The sequence below is a fragment of the Oncorhynchus keta genome, chromosome 33 (genome assembly GCF_023373465.1).
Source record: "Oncorhynchus keta strain PuntledgeMale-10-30-2019 chromosome 33, Oket_V2, whole genome shotgun sequence".
Classification (NCBI taxonomy): Eukaryota; Metazoa; Chordata; class Actinopteri; order Salmoniformes; family Salmonidae; genus Oncorhynchus; species Oncorhynchus keta.
This window is the reverse complement of record NC_068453.1, coordinates 108,293-125,220: the sequence shown is the minus strand read 5'-3', so window position 1 is coordinate 125,220 and position 16,928 is coordinate 108,293. Positions and strand designations below refer to the sequence as shown.

Sequence of the window (16,928 nt, the reverse complement as noted above, 5' to 3'; positions counted from 1 at the left end):
AAGAGCATACAGCTACAAGAGTATAGCTACAAATATTAGCAAGCTAGCCAATGTTATAGCAAGTCTTGCAAAGTTACTGCGTTGCAAGATTTTGATAACTGATAAAATAGCTATAGGCAGCTGCCAGAATTGTGCTAATATATTAGCTACTTACCATAAAGTGACGAAGTATTACATGTTACATTTTCATGATTTTAAATTAGCTAGGTAACATTTTAATGGAAATTATCATAAAGACCGACTGTTTGTGAAAAAATGGAGGCAGTTTCGCAGCAACATCGCCACCTGCTGTTGTTGTTTAAGTGTTTGACCACACCAGTAAAATACTCATATTACCAATACATTTATTGTGAACATGCAGATGTGAGCACAAACGGTCATAAACACAAGGACGTAAATGTTACAGTATTTTTTCATTTATATTATACAGTTCGTGACGGTTCTTCTAATGCGATTTCACTAAACTATTTCAGGAGTTCTCCAAGACAACCCCTTTTCTGTCCGATACATTTTGTTGGGCTCCTTGTTGGCATCAATACCTTGGCCCAAAAAGGCAAGATGGACCAAATCCTAACTTGATTCAGCCTGATGTTACAAACAACTCCATATGATAATTTTCCAACATTTGCTAGTGTTAACATTCACCTGGCACCAATCATGTCATGGTTAGCCTCTAAAATCCCCCCCTCCCGTAGCTTACAAAAGGCACTACATCTTTCCAGGTGGATTCCCAACACACAAATTCAACATGTGGGCTCGGAGAAGCTGACCAGCTTTGTGCTGATGTTTTCTGAAACCTTTAAAATAACAGTCCAATACATTCTCTGTCACGTGTCTCTCTCTATGCCATCGTGTAAGGCCTGAGTGTCAATCATGACCAGCTCTTCATCCTCCACCCACTCATCCTCTAGGGGCAGGTGGACATGCTGTGGAGCGGGGGCCAGAGGTGTCTTTAGGATCTGGTGGGTCTCAGCCCTGCGAGGGGTGTTGAAGGTCTTGTTGACGCACGGCGAGGGTAATGTCATGGTGCCCAAGGGGCAGAGTGGAGGGGGAGAGGGGATGCGACACAGGTAGTCCAGGCCCCTCTTTCTTTTCAAGCTCTTGGGATCTTTGTTGTCCCCCCCTGAGAAGCAGGCGGGTGGAGGGGGGACGACGCTGTTCAGAGGGGTGAAGGGGCCAACGCTTCGAACTGACTGCTGGGGTGTCATCTGAAAGACAACACACACACTACAGGTTCGTACAGACAGTGGCAAGTCAAATTCAAGGACTTAAGTACTTTTTCAAGCACTAATATTTATTTTCAAGGACCATCAATTTGTAATAGTTAGTACTATGCAATTGTTTCTCGTTGCTGCCAGTAGATCGACAACCTCATGGAAAAAAATTCTAACTATTCATCACTACCTTACAAGTTCTACTCAATAATATGTTGTTTCACTACATATACATGAGTGTTAAGTCAGTACTGATGATTTTGGGAGATGCCTACTGATGAACACACATTTCATATTTACATTACTCCCGAGAGGCGCAGCGGTCTTAGACACTACATCTCAGTGCTAGAGGCGTCACTACAGACCATGGTTAGATTCCAGGCTGTATCACAACCAGCCGTGATTGGGAGTCCCATTACAGCTGAATTACTTTTTGAATCCCCTACTTAATAGCTACGAAAAAGCGCCTAGCTTCCGAGTGGCAGCTTTAGTGTCACCGGCGGGAGAAGGGTGGGTGGGCTGTGTGAGGAAAACGGCATGTGAACAGTCACCAGAACCCGCTTGATATATGAATGAGGCGATTGCCAAAAAATCTCAGGAGGTTGTTTTGAGAAAGTCACAATTTGTCCCCCCTTCATGTGACTCTTCAAGGCCGATTCACCCATACTCACAAAACAAAAATATAAGACACAACATGTAAAGTGTTGGTCCCATGTTTCAAGAGCTGAAATGAAAGATCCAGACATACCCATAAAAGGCAGGATTGAATCTACCCAGCATTTTAGCTATCGATGTTACATTTGGCGGCACCTAATCAGTCAGTTCTGTACCTTCCTGGCTGAGTGGCAGTGTGGGTAGAATCAGCGAGCTCGCCTGGCAACGACAGCACGAAACACGAGGAAATTATACTCTGTAGTCTGCCCAGAAATTAATTCGCAAGACCAATACATTTTTAATAAAAAATAAAAAAATCATTGTCTGTTCTCTCATTTGAATTCAAGTACTTTTGAATTCAAGTACTCATTTGAATTCAAGAACCCTGACACACATTCTTTGTTAATTGAATGTACAATGTGTAGATGTGACTTGATGTGTAGTGGTGAATAACATTGATACAGACTTGTGTTATGTACATAGGAATGTACATTATTATTTACCGTCATTCCAGGTTGACCAGAATAGTTGTCTGATTGGGAAACCAACAAAAACTCACAGTAGTCCTTGAATCTGGTTTGGCTGCTTTCCATGGCAGCGGAGGAAGACACTGGACAGACACCTGGACTAAGTTAGATAACCTCTCCTCTGCAGTCCTGAAGAAGTGTTCCTGGCCCTGCTCAAACCACACACAATAGATTCAAACATCAGTTTGTTGAAAATATCCTCAAATCAGCAGCAGTGAGGAAGACAAATCTTGACCTCACAGGAATAACGTGTCCAATTTCCCTGTATAATAGCTTTTCTGTCTATCACACTTCAGGTTTGATTGTGATGTTTCGAAACCTTCAAATGCCCTCAATCCCTAGCTACCTGGACAAGGGTCCTGAGTTGAGCAGCAGCCTCCTGTAGATGTGGCTCCTTAGGGTTGGTGGAAAACGAGACTAGATCTCCAGCGTATAGGCCAGGGATGGCGCTGCGGATGGGGGTGGGGGAGGAGGGATGGGCTCTGAGCTGAAGGTTACTGAGGGCCACCAGAGCCAGAGGCTTGACCACCTCCTCCAAGCCCTGCTGGACCAGACTGCTGCAGCAGCGCACCTTGACAAAGTCCAGCCAGCCATCCACAAGATACACCACTGGAGATTGACCTGCAGGCAACAGCATGTCAACAGAGTTGGTCAAATCCATCTGTTCACTCTTGTTCTTGATATACCATTGCCATATATGGTTATGTATTTGTCCAAGACCTGTGATCACATTTTGAAGTAAGTATTTAGACAAAATATCTTTGAAAATACAAGTAGTTGAACATTGGAATGTATTTGGAAAAAAAACATGTGGAAAGTATTGGCATGTATTTTACAACTAATTATATTCGAACATCTAAAAAATGTACTTAAATGCCAAGTGCAGTCAAAAATGTGATTTTCCTGCATTTTACATATTTCCATACTACAAGGTTGGAATAATAATAATAAATGACTATGCCTTTTTAGAATAAGAGCGGTTTGAAAAGACCGCCTGAAATTTTAGCCTGTCTTGGTGGGATGGAGTTTTGGCCGGACTGCTGACATATCACCTAGCATTAAATGAGTTAATAGACCAATAAGAAAGACAGTTCCAAACATCTCTGCCAATAACAGCTAGTTTTCAGTTTTCCCCTCCCCACCCAGACCACTCCAGCAAAAATCTTGCTTGAGAAATTGCTTGTTGCTGAAAAGCAATCACATTACAAGGTACTTAATTGTTACACACATACATATAAATACACATCTACATACAAATAAACAAATAAATATATATATATATATATATATATACATACATACATACATACATACACACACGTGTGTATATACACTGCTCAAAAAAATAAAGGGAACACTTAAACAACACAATGTAACTCCAAGTCAATCACACACAAATCAAACATTTCACATGCTGTTGTGCAAATGGAATAGACAACAGGTGGAAATTATAGGCAATTAGCAAGACACCCCCAATAAAGGAATGGTTCTGCAGGTGGTGACCACAGACCACTTCTCAGTTCCTATGCTTCCTGGCTGATGTTTTGGTCACTTTTGAATGCTGGTGGTGCTTTCACTCTAGTGGTAGCATGAGACAGAGTCTACAACCCAAACAATTTCCACCTGTTGTCTATCCCATTTGCATAACAGCATGTGAAATGTATTGTCAATCAGTGTTGCTTCCTAAATGGACATTTCAGTTGTGTGCCCTGATGAACAACCCACCTTGTCTGTCTGTGATGGAGATGACGTAGCCTACCAGATCCACCTCTCCACAGAGCGGCTTTAAGTCCCGGTTCAGGAGAACGCGAAAGCCGACCGCCTCTCGGGCTTGGAAAATCTCAGACAACCACCCTGCAGAAGCCTGGGTGACGGAGAAAATGACACGAGACAACCAATTCCAAATCAATCCCTAAAACCCTTGCCACTAGGCACTTGTGAGGACCTAGGAGGATCAAATCAGTGTAATAGAGTGTCTTCAGAATGTATTCACACCCCTCAACTTTTTCCACGTTTTGTTGTGTTAGACAGAATTCAAAATAGATACATTTTGATTTTTTGGTCCCTGGCCCACACACACACACAGTCAAAGTGGAATTATGTTTTTTTTTTTTTTTCAAGCTGAAATGCTTTGAGTCAGTATTCAACCCCTTTGTTATGGCAAGCCTAAATAATTTCAGGAGTAAACATTTGCTTATCAAGTCACATAAGTTGCATGGATTTAACATGATTTTTGAATGACTCTGTTAGTACCCCCCACACATACAGTGAATTTCAAAACACATTCAACCACAAAGACCAGGGAGGTTTTCCAATACCTCAAAGGGTACCTATTGGTAAAAAAAAGCACACAAAAAAAAAAGCAATTAATGTCCCTTTGAGCATGGTGAAGTTCTTAATTACACTTTGGATGGTGCATCAATACACCCAGTCACTACAAAGATAGGCATCCTTCCTAACGCAGTTGCCAGAAGAAACCGCTCAAGGATTTCACCATGAGACCAACTGACTTTAAAACAATTAAGAGTTTAATGGCTGTGAGGGGGAAAATTAGGATGGATCAACAATAGTTTCTACACAATACTAACCTAATTGACAGAGCGAAAAGGAAGACTGTATAGAATAAAAATAATCAAAAATCTGCATTCTGTTTCCTTTGCCACATTTTTTGCTGCATTACTTTAGTGCCTTGTTGCAATTCACTTTTTGTCCTGAATACAAAAGTGTTATGTTTGGGGCAAATCCAATACAACACATAAGTAACACTCTCCATATTTTCACTCGTAGTGGTTGCTGCATCATGTTATGGGTATGCTAGTAATTGTTAAGGACTTTTCCAGGATAAAAAAAAAAATCCTAGAGAAAAACCTGGTTCAGCCTGCTTGAATTCACCTTTCAGCAGAACATTAACCTAAGACTCAAGGCAATATCTACACAGGAGTTGCTTACCAAGAAGACTGTGAATGTTTGCGAGTGGCCGAGTAAAATTTGCAAGACTTCTACAATGTGTTTTGACTTAAATCTTTGTGCTTTTATGCACAAATATTGATATAACCATATTGTATTTATGCATGAAAATCTGTAGCGAATTGGATTTAAACCTAGCTACTGGTCAACAACCAATGTAACAGAGCCTGACTTTTTATTTATTTTTAAGATTAATGGACAAATGTTGCACAATCCATGTGTGGAACACTCTTAGAGACTTAATTCCACCTAGGAACAACAAAATGTGGAAAAAGTCAAAGGTTGTTTATGCTTAACGGCCAGTTTATTACACTTACCGGCCAGTTTATTACATACACCACCCCGTTCACCGCAGTGAGTCACGTGGCCGTGGCTTCCTATATAAAGCAGGCGGACAGGCATCAAGGCATTCAGTTACTGTTTGATTGATTGTTAGATAAGGGTGTCCTCCTAGGCTTTTCACGCACGACTGTCTCGGGTTTACAGATAATGGTGCAACATCCAGTCAGTGGCAGTCCTGTGTTCAAAAACAGCTTGTTGATGAGAGGTCGAAGGAGAATGGCAAGAATCGTGCAAGTTAACAGGCGGGCCCCAATACAACCGCGGTGTGCAGAAGGGCATATTGGGCTATTGCAGAAGAGTACCACACTGGGTTCCACTCCTATCAGCTAAAAACACGAAGCGGCTCCAGTGGGCACACGATCACCAACACTGGACAATTGAGGTGTGGAAAAACGTTGCCTGGTCCGACGAGTCCCAGTTCCTGTTGCATCATAGCAACAGCAGTCAGGATTTCACGTAAGCAGCACGAGTCCATGGACCCATCCTGCCTGGTACAGGCTGGTGGTTTACTGGTGTGGGGAATGTTTTCCTGGCAGGAATCCATGACACAAAGAATTCAAGCTGTTCTGGAGGCCCGACCCAATACTAGATGGGTGTACCTTATAAAATGGTCGGTGAGTGTATACACAAGTGCCTAGGGTTGATTTGAGATTGGCAAATAATTTTAGAATTTACATTTGTATTCGCACACTGTCGTTTAAGTTCAGTGTTACCTGTAAATTCTGGAACTGGGTTTTCTTGGTGGCGGTGAGCTGGATGGAGGTATTACCGGCTCGTTTCTTGCCCTCCGATGTGGATAGTTGGTAGGCCCTGTATCGACAGCCCTCCTTCAGCAAGGACTGCAGATCCATGGAGGGGCGCCAGATATTCAACAGGTACACTGCTGGAAGGAGTGTGTTGGTTAGGTGAGGAACCAAGAATTAAACAAGGACGACACTGGTCTACTACCCCTTCGGGGTCCAGGGTTAAATGCCTGTGTTGACCTTATAACTTTCTCTTTTCCCATATCTGTATCCCTTTTACTTTCTCCTTGGTCTGAATTGTGCTATATACAAAGATCCATTCACACCATTGCTGCCCGGCTTGGCCCTGGAGTCAGCGACGCTGAGCTTCCAGATGGGGGTCACGTCTCGGTTGTGACAGCTCCTGCCCTCGCCCTCCCGGGTGCTTTCCAGAGCCTGGCGAAACCGCTCCTGCAGTGCCTCTTGCCTCCTCTCACCAACACAAAGCCTATAGCTGTTCAACGCCTCCCGTTGCTGCTCACTCAGACGGCCCTAGCACAAAACAATATGAAAGTCAGTAGGTCTACTTAGGACTCAAAAATATAAATTGGGAATTAAAAGAACTTAACTGTACACATTTTTCCCTGTATAAATAAATTTATGAAATTATTATGTTTTGCTCAACTGTTATGAGGATATATTGACACAAAGAGACCAAAAAGAGTAATGTTTTGTCAACATCAAACACCAGAATCATGGTTGTCTGTCATAATTTGTTTTGTTTTTTTACACTTGTTTCAGACATTCATCTAATAACCAAATCAGTTTGATCAACATTGGTGGGATTGAAATAAAGCATCATATAAAAGTGACTATACATAACTGATTTGATATGGTCAGTCATGTATCCTTAACCATAACTAAGACTCCTTCCTAGCAAGGGCTATGCCCCAAATGGTACCGTATAGTATGTTTAGCGCACCACTTTTGATCAGGTCCCATTAGGCTGATCCTTTATTTAAACCCACCAATGTTGATCAAATGGATTTGGACAGGGTGATTATGGTCACCTCCAAATAAACTGGGTCATTCTCCACCGCGTCGTACAGCTCCTCCCCGTCCAGCAGTGTCTCAATGTCTCGACCACGCAGGGTCCGTCTCCGGCCTCTGGGTTTACTGCAAACTGTTGGGTGATGTTCAGTAGGCGGAAAAGGTTTTGTAACTGAGTGAAACGGGGAGGCGGAACCTGAACTTACACAGATGTACAGATGTTTTGCTAGTGTGCCCTGCTGAAAATGACTGGAAGATTAGTAGGAAGTAGTAGTAGTTGATGTTATTGGTAGCAGTCAGACTAAATTCTATAAGAATTTGCAATACATAATACATGCAGGAACATGAAAATAATATTGTAAATATATTTGAGATATAGGAACCTGAACAAGTCTATGGACTAAATTAAACTAGAAAATGTAACTGTTAATATGATTGACAGATCTCATCTAACCTCAACAATCCCTGTCAGTAATAATAGACAGTAATAGGGGCACCCTATTCCTTATGGACCCTGATCAAAAGTAGTGCACTGTATAGGGGATAGGTTGCCATTTGAGATGGAACCAGGATTTCCTACCATCCTCCTCCTTCTCAAACTGGGTCTGGATCTTGGCGAACAGTATCTCCATGGCTCTGTGTTTGGTGTTGCCATGACGCCGTGCCTCCCTCTCCTCTGCACGGCCTGCGCGGAACACAAACCCTCCATCCGACTTCTTCTCCATCCACTGGAGGGACACACACAACCTCTCTGAATAAACCTCTAACCAAGGGCCAGGAGTGTTACCTGGGCCTAAGTTATACATATGTAACACGCCCTCTCAGAGTACATCACTCACAGCTAGGGGTCCAGAGTTTCTCCTTGTTCAGGTTACGTGATCTGGGAAAAATTCCTTACCCTAGCAATGCCTTCTTAGGTGATTCATTAAGTGGATGATGTGTGCCTAGCTCTGGTTCAGGTTGTTAGTGCATGTTCCTCCACTAAATGGTAAACGCACACTAACACAATGGACCAGAGCTAATGTGTACAGTGAAACACACCTGGGTAGGGTAGCTCCTCAGCACCACAATGTCCACACAGCCCACGGGGCCTCCGTTGCTGTAGAGGGAGGAGAGGGGGAGGAGGAACGGACTAGGGTTGCTGTAGAACCCTAGCCTAGTGTACCAACGCGCCGCTCTGGTGCCGTTGGCCCCAATCTGAAACCACATACATCAGGGTCGTGTTCATTAGGCACAAAACAGAAGAAATAAGTCCAAAATGGAGTGTAATGCGGAGGTACCATCGGAACTTAACCAATAAGAGACACTTCCAATCAGTTAAATTCATTATCTTACAGCTTCCCCCTGTAGCCTATCAACTGCTTTTGTCCCCGGAGCTTGGTAAGAGCAATTGCATTCAAAATCACTGCTGAAACAAAACAAAAATGTTTCGCTTAGGTTATGCCCAATCCCAAACTAATCCAAAAGGAGTGTGTAAGGGACAATACTGTTAATGGAAATACAGGCTAAGGGAGGGTGGGTACAACCCAACTTGTTGCTATACCATTGGGGTCCCTAGTGTGCATACACCGACAGCAGTGGCAAAATGTTTTGTTTACAGAGCTCTCCTACTCGAACCGAGCCCGACATTATGTATCGGTTTAGGGCCATGTAGGGCTCAGATATCACTAAATTGATCCCTAACATTTTAAAGCGGACACATTTGCTCGTGCTCTGCTGCTGTCTTATCTGACTAAGATCATGACATGGTGTCAGAAGTGCTTCAACCTCATCAAATACAGTATAAAACAGGACAGATTATTTCACAGAAAAGAATAACGGTCCTTGAGTTGTCCGATTTTAGAGTGACGAAAAGTAGCTAACAGCTAACTGCTCTCTCATGTCTCGTCATTGAGCAGAGCAGCACCAGTAGAGCCGGTGCTATGGATACTTAGAGCATCCATGAGCAGAGCGAGCTGCGTTCAGAGAGCGAGTGACAGAGAGGAACAGCTAATGGATTTACTAATGGAGGAAGTAATTTTTGATTTTGGGCAAGGCCTTAAATTTGGCAGAAGCAATCAGGCATGGATAGGGCCTAAAAATCATGCCTGTGCAGGACTCGTGTGCCCTACTGAAAATGACCCGGGAAGATCCGTAGTAGTAGTAGTGGTACTAGCTGTTATTGGTAGTTAGGGATGTGACAGTTCTGGAATTTTGGAAGAATTATTTGTCGGTCACAGTTAATAATTGCTATTTGAACAATTTTATATATATGTATATATACATACATACATACATACATACACACACACAAAAAATTATCAACAAAGCCTGGTTTACACACATTTTCTACTCTCCTCCACTCCTGGCTGCTGCAGGGAGAGGTGTGTTGCCTAGGCAACCGAAGACTTGTTTGCTACAACACCTTGCTAAAACAAGGAGCAACAAAGATTTATCACGTTCAATAATCGTCGGTTACACGATTAAAGAATTACCGTGCCAGCCCTACTGGTAGCACAGTCAGACTGAATTCTAAAGGAATTTACAGTACATTTACATGCAGTAATATGTAGTTGGAATATATCATTCTGAATACTGAGTGTCTTCTAAGCCCATATCGGCTATATTGTCTTCTTACATTTGAGTTCATTGCGGGGCGCAATGGAAAACAGCGTTTCTTATTAGACAAGTACAAGCAGTTCCTCCCAGTTACAGTCTCTTTTCTTCTGGTTTGTGCCTAATGAATACAACCCAGTTCTTACCTTCAACATGAGGGAGTCGGGAGCCTCTAGTGGGGAGCAGGCATCCTGAGATCCCACCAACTCGGCCCCGTGGACCAGCACCTTTCCCCCAATCGCCAGGCGGCCCCGGTGGAGCATGGCGGTCAGTGGGACGTCCAGCTGGGCCTTGATGGCGTACCAGCCATCCGTCAGCCAGATCAAGCCTACAGGGGACGACTTCGCTTTAGACCCTGCGGCGCTCCCGGGTGGGGTTTTGGTCTTGGTCTCACTCCAGCTCTGCCTATGTGATGCACATAGGGTTCTCTTTCAGTCCGCTTACTAAATGCAACACACTCATGGGGAAGCAAGCTCCATACCGGTTTGTTGCATTTCCTTCTCGACCTTCATAGAACCGAGGTTATAAACAATAATAACATAACAATTTCTACAGAACTATATGACATGAAGTCAATTTTGAATAAGTCAATCGACTTATTTTGGCAAACTTCACATTGAACAAAGTCATTTATTTTTCTACTCCGTTTCACCTTGTTGGGTTATGGCCTTTGGTGACAACACCACATACACAAAGCACCAGGGTCTTGACTGCCGTGTCGTCTCTCTCCATGATCTTTCTTAGAGCAGACCTCTTGCTGTTGTCCACCTCCAAGTCGTACCTGACACACACACACACAATAGCCTTGCTACTTGCTGCTGTGGTTCACAGCACACTTATTTGTGTGTAGCACACACACAAATAAGTGATACATTTCGTTCGCACAATAATTTGTTTTGTCTGCAGTTTATGTATGCAAGTTTCTCTTCAACCTCACTTCACTGTACACATTGTTATGGGTTCACCATATAAAAACAGAAATTGAAATATCCTGGTCACATAAAAGGCTGAATAGGCATGTACATTACACAAAACACATACACTCTTTATCCAAAATCATTTAATGTTCTTACGCAGTATGAGGTTACTTGCTGGTAGCTCTGGTCCAGGGCGTGAGTGCGTATTCCCCTACTATCGTCCTGTACCGATGTGCGCACATTGATACAGGTCGTTAGTAAAGGAAAGTGCACCAACGACCTGCACCAGAGCAGTTGCTGCTGTACCTGTATTTCAGTTGTAGGAGCACCTGTTCTGGTGTGAGACAGAGGCTGCCCATCACCTCTGGGAATGCCCTCTCCATGCAGGCCCGTTTCCACACCACCCAGCGGTAGTGGTTGAACACCCAGTCCTCACTGATCAGCTCGGGGTCCACGCCAGGGCTGTCACACAACGCTCTGAAGTAGAGGGGGAGCTTATGTTCAGTTTAATTCATTATTTAAAAATGTATACATTTTTATCAAGTTCACCATCAAAGTATTGCGATGTAGTGTTAACTGCAGCATCAGTGATGTAACCTATAAACCAAATATTTATTCAAGTTGATTAACTAGTTATTTAAGTACAAATGTATTTAAATTTGTTTCTAAAAACTATTTCGATATAGCGGTAGATGGAGCATCAGTATACCTGTTACATACATACATTAATCCAAATTAATAATAAATATGTTCAAGGGAATACATAGCAAAGTTGAAAATTAACAACTTCATCAGTTGGAACGAATGCTACCTGTCCCAAACAATCAATAAAACCGTACCTGTGGAACTCATGTTTCCCTGCAGTTCCATCGTTGCGAGGAATGAGCCAACCCCCGTCGGCCAGCTGAATGCACCCCTCTACAAACGCCTCGCGTCTGAAGAAGTGTCGGCAAACAAAGCGGAACGCCTCAGCACTCTCACTGCTGATATCCCAAACATGCCGGTGCACTCCATAGCCATACAGCTGAGTAATATCCACAATGAGGATTAGACATCAGTCATTACCCCCCCCCCCCAAAAAAACACACTTATCAAGTTCAACAGACAAGCCCCCAGCCACTCACCATTGTTCATATTCTAAATCAGACATCAAAAGCCCTGTTCCACCTCTACCAATCCAGTGTGTTTATCGGTCTGTTTTTACAGTATCAGTCTGTGTGTGTGTGTGTGTCTTCCAACACCCGTTTGTCAGTCTGTGTTCCACTACCTGTTTGTCTGTGTGTTTCAGTATGTTTGTATGTGTAGGTTACAATATCTGTTTGTGTGTGTTACAGTGGCAAGAAAAAGTATGTGAACCCTAATGAATTACCTGGACTTCTGCATCAATTGGTCATACAATTGAATCTGATCTTCATCAAAACAATAGACAAACAGTCTGCTTAAACTAATAACACATACAATTATATGTGTTTATGTCTTTATTGAACACAATGTGTAAACATTCACAGTGCTGGGTGGAAAAAGTATGTGAACCATTGGATTTAATAACTGGTTGACCCTTCTTTGGCAGCAATAACCTCAACCAAATGTTTTCTGTAATTGCGGATCAGACCTACACGGTCAGGAGGAATTTTGGACCATTCCTCTTTACAAAACTGTTTCAGTTCAGCAACATTCTTCTGATGTCTGGTGTGAACTGCTCTCGAGGTCATGCCCCAGCATCTCAATCAGGTTGAGGTCAGGACTCAGACTGGGCCACTCCAGAAGGCATATTTTCTTCTGTTGAAGCCATTCTGTTGTTGATTTACTTCTGTTTTTGGGTCGTTGTCCTGTTGAGTCACCCAACATCTGTTGAGCTTCAACTGGAGGACAGATAGCCCAACATTCTCCTGCAAAATGTCTTGGTCAACAGAAAAATTAATTCCCAAGTTTATGATAGCAAGCTGTCCAGGCCCTGAGCCAGCAAAGCAGCTCCAAACCATGTTGCTCACTTCACTATACTTTACAGTTGGGATGAGACTTTGATGTTGGTGTGCTGTACCTTTTATTCTCCACACAGTGTTGTGTGTTCCTTCCAAACAAACTCAAATGTAGTTTCATCTGTTCACAGAATGATCTTTTGCGAACTTCAGACATGTAGCAATGTTTTTTTTTGGACAGCAGTGGCTTCTTATGTTGTGTCCTCCAATGAACACCATTCTTGTTTAGTGTTTTTTACGTATCGTAGACTCGTCAAAAGAGATGTTAGCATGTTACAGAAATCTCTGGAAGTCTTTAGCTGACACTTCTTATTCTCATTGAGCATTCTGCGCAGTCCTCTTGCAGTCATCTTTGCAGGACGGCCACTCCTATGGAGAGTAGCAAGAGTGCTAGACAATTCGTCATACCATGGACTGATGAACATCAAGGCTGTTAGAGATACTTTTGTAACCGTTTCCAGCTTTATGCAAGTCCAAAATTCTTAATCTTGGGTCTTCTGATATCGGTTTTGTCGAGGCATGGTTCACATCAGGTAATGCTTTCTGTGAATAGCAAACAAATGTTTTGAGTGTTTTTTTAATAGGGCAGGGCAGCTCTAACCAACATCTCCAATCTCGTCTCAATGATTGGACTCCAGGTTAGCGGACTCCTGACTCCAATTAGCTTTTGGAGAAGTCATTAGCCTGAGGGTTCACATACTTTCCCCAACCTCCACTGTGAATGTTTAAATTATGTATTCAATAAAGACAAGAAACAAACACAATAATTTGTGTGTTATTAGTTTAAGAAGACTGTTTGTCTGTTGTGACTTAGATGAAGATCAGATCAAAATGTTATGACCAATTTACGCAGAAATCCAGATCATTCCAACGGGTTCACATAGAGTGGCAAAAAAAAGTATGTTTGCGTGTGTTAGTTACAGTACCTGTTTGTGTGTGTGTTGTACAGGGTGCCAACCTCCAACAGCCTCCCTGAGGTTCAGCCTGGCCACCCCAGATGTCTTGGCCAGGTACAGGCTGCCAGGGAGAGGTCTAATGGTCTGCCGCTTCTTCTTCCTTATCCTCATGTCCTGCATGTCTCGGGCAAGCTGCAAGCACTCTGCATCTGAACACACACACATTATTTTTTGACATTAAGTCGACTCCTGATAAGTGCACATCGGTTACAATTTATCAGTCCCGATTCAAATGCCTTCTTGTTAATTACTTTCGGATAAATACATGTTCTGATTCAGTACACACATTTAGTCCCAAGCCAGTAAATTGATCAGCATAATTTTTCACGTGTTGTCACACCATGTTGAAACTAATAATATTGTTTACAATATCCCAAAGATGATAAAAAGGCAAGATAAATTATTATATTTGTACCATAAACAACGTCTAGAAGGGTACCGGTGGCATCAGGGGCTAGCTGACCTGCAATAGACTCCTCTGCAGTGGCATCCTCTCCTCCTAGGGTGACAGGAAGGCAATGGCCACAATCATCACCTCGGTCCGTTTTGTCAATATTTTGTGGGTCCTTAATGGACTCCTTTGCGTTATCACTACCAGTGTCAGTGATGGGGTTGTACTTAGGAAGTGGAACAGATGTGGTCTTGGTAGGCATTTCAGAGATGAAGGGAGAATAATTATCTTCTGAAGGCTTAAAGGAACCCTCCCTGGTTAAGCGGTTGTTTTTTCGAAACGGGGAAACAAACACACCAGGCGCTCTAGTCTTGTCCTGAAGACCACTGCTCCCCAGTGACTCAAGCTTGACATTCTTCCGGAATGGGGGGACAAATACAGCTGTCTTGGAGCTAACTGGTTTACGGTCTTTGGCAGTTGGATCTGACGTTGTCTTCTGTGGCTCGGGCTTATTCAGCCTTGTGTCTACACATCTCTGATTAGCGCTGGAAAGGCAAACATAGGTGATGAGAATATGACACAGATTTCATGCTAGGTGAATGAATGAATGCATTTTATTTGATAAATAATTTCAAAATACATATGTTGTTTGAACTACGTGAAAACAACAAATACACACAGGTACTGTACTCTAGTTCAGAAATACCTTTGTTTAAAATTGATTACCTACCGATATGGCCTTGTGACATTAGGTTGAAGAGCCACATTATATTTGAAGACTCTCCTGTCTTTAAATGTACCTGAAACAATCAAATATGCATTGATGAACCATCTTGTCAATGTTCATTTTCATTGTACAGGGAATTGTGTTACTTGATAATTCGTTACTTAGAAAAGGTCAACTGTCTTACCATCTGAACTGCTTTTAGCTGGAGTGAGTTTTGACCGTCGAATACAATCCACAGTTCTGTCGAATTTGGTCAAGAGTTTTCTTTTCAGAGGAGGCTGGTCTATTGAATATAATATCACATAAAGAACAATGCTGTAAATAATTTTCTTCAAAACAATATTAGATTGGTAAACACACAAACCTGTATATATATGCAAGTAAAAAGTTATGTCTAACAATACTCCTCTAGGCTCCTCCCAATTACAATATCTGATCACATTTGTTATTTTAGATCTGATAGATACACAGTGTACACACACACACACACACACACACACAGTCCCAGTTAAAAGTTGACACCTACGCATGCAAGGGTTTTTAGTTTACATTGTAGAATAATAGATGACATCCTAACTATGAAATAACAAATATGGAATCATGTGGTAAACAAAAAAAAGTGTTAAACAAATCCAAATATTTCGAATTCTTCAAAATAGCCACCCTTTGCCTTGATAGCATTGCACTCTTGGCATTCTCTCAAACAGCTTCACGAGGTAGTCACATGGAATGCATTTCAATTAACAGGTGTGCCTTGATAAAAGTAAATTTGTGGAATTTGTTTTCTTAATGCGTTTGAGCCAATCAGTTGGGTTGTGACAAGCTAGAGGTGGTATACAGAAAATAGCCCTACTTGGTAAAAGACCAAGTCCATATTATGGCAAGAACAGCTCAAATAAGCAAACAGAAACGACAGTCCATCATTACTTTAAGACATGAAGGTCAGTCTATACGGAAAATTTCAAGAACTTTGAAAGTGCAGTCGCAAACACCCATCAACCACTATGATGAAACTGGCTCTCATGAGGACCGCCACAGGAATGGAAGACCCAAACTCTGCTGCACAGGATAAGTTCAATAGTGTTACCAGCCTCAGAAATTGCAGCCCAAATAAATGCTTCAGAGTTTAAGTAACAGAGACAACATCAACTGTTCAGAGAAGACTGCGTTGGTCAGGCCTTCATGGTTGAATCGCTGCAAAGAAACCACTACTAAAGGACAAAAATAATAAGGAGAGACTTGCTTGGGCCAAGAAACACGAGCAAGACAGACCAGTGGAAATCTGTCCTTTGGTCAGAGGAGTCCAAATTTGAGATGTTTGGTTCCAATCACCGTGTCTTTGTGAGACGCCGAGTAGGTGAACCGATGATCTCCGCACGTTTGGTTCACACCGTGAAGCATGGAGGTGGTGGTGTGATGGTGTTTTGCTGGTGACACGGGCAGTGATTTATTTAGAATTCAAGGAACACTTAATAAGCATGGCTACCACAGCATTCTGCAGTGATAGACCATCCCATCTGGTTTGCGCTTAGTGGGACTATCATTTGTTTTTCAACAGGACAAGGACCCAACACACCTCCAGGCTGTGTAAGGGCTATTTGACCAAGAAGGAGAGTGATGAAATGCTGCATCAGATGACCTGATCTCCACAATCACCCAATTTCAACCCAATTGAGATGGTTTGGGATGAGTTGGACCGCAGAGTGAAGGACAAGCAGCTAACAAGAGCTCAGCACGTGGGAACTCTTTCAAGATTGTTGGAAAAGCATTCCAGGTGAAGCTGGTTGTGAGAATGCCAAGAGTGTGCAAAGCTGTCATCAAGGCAAGGGGTGGCTACTGTCGGGTTCACCTTGGGAACATGATAGGGGCTGTACCAAATGTTTGATC

At 42.6% G+C, this 16,928-nt stretch overlaps 1 protein-coding gene across 13 annotated transcripts in view; it reads right to left on the bottom strand.

Annotated features, from left to right (window-relative positions):
* Positions 1-327: 327 nt before the first annotated feature.
* brca2 (BRCA2 DNA repair associated) overlaps positions 328-16,928 on the bottom strand; it is a 32,946-nt gene continuing 16,345 nt past the window's right edge. For 6 of the 13 annotated variants that reach the window (XM_035748283.2, XM_052491629.1, XM_035748281.2 and 3 more), the window contains 17 exons: positions 15,226-15,324; positions 15,045-15,114; positions 14,339-14,859; positions 13,894-14,072; positions 11,828-12,012; positions 11,295-11,465; positions 10,724-10,852; positions 10,218-10,476; positions 8,518-8,673; positions 8,057-8,204; positions 7,497-7,648; positions 6,774-6,978; positions 6,418-6,587; positions 4,121-4,259; positions 2,742-3,016; positions 2,428-2,544; positions 328-1,208 (listed from right to left, as the gene is read on the bottom strand). In XM_035748283.2, the coding sequence (XP_035604176.1) occupies positions 828-1,208; positions 2,428-2,544; positions 2,742-3,016; positions 4,121-4,259; positions 6,418-6,587; positions 6,774-6,978; positions 7,497-7,648; positions 8,057-8,204; positions 8,518-8,673; positions 10,218-10,476; positions 10,724-10,852; positions 11,295-11,465; positions 11,828-12,012; positions 13,894-14,072; positions 14,339-14,859; positions 15,045-15,114; positions 15,226-15,324 (3,356 nt within the window). In that variant the 3' untranslated portion in view covers positions 328-827. Of the gene's footprint in view, positions 1,209-1,962; positions 2,088-2,427; positions 2,545-2,741; positions 3,017-4,120; positions 4,260-6,417; positions 6,588-6,773; positions 6,979-7,496; positions 7,649-8,056; positions 8,205-8,517; positions 8,674-10,217; positions 10,477-10,723; positions 10,853-11,294; positions 11,466-11,827; positions 12,013-13,893; positions 14,073-14,338; positions 14,860-15,044; positions 15,115-15,225; positions 15,325-16,928 lie in introns of all 13 variants that reach the window. The other 7 variants (XM_035748292.2, XM_035748291.2, XM_035748290.2 and 4 more) reach the window with 7 other exon arrangements.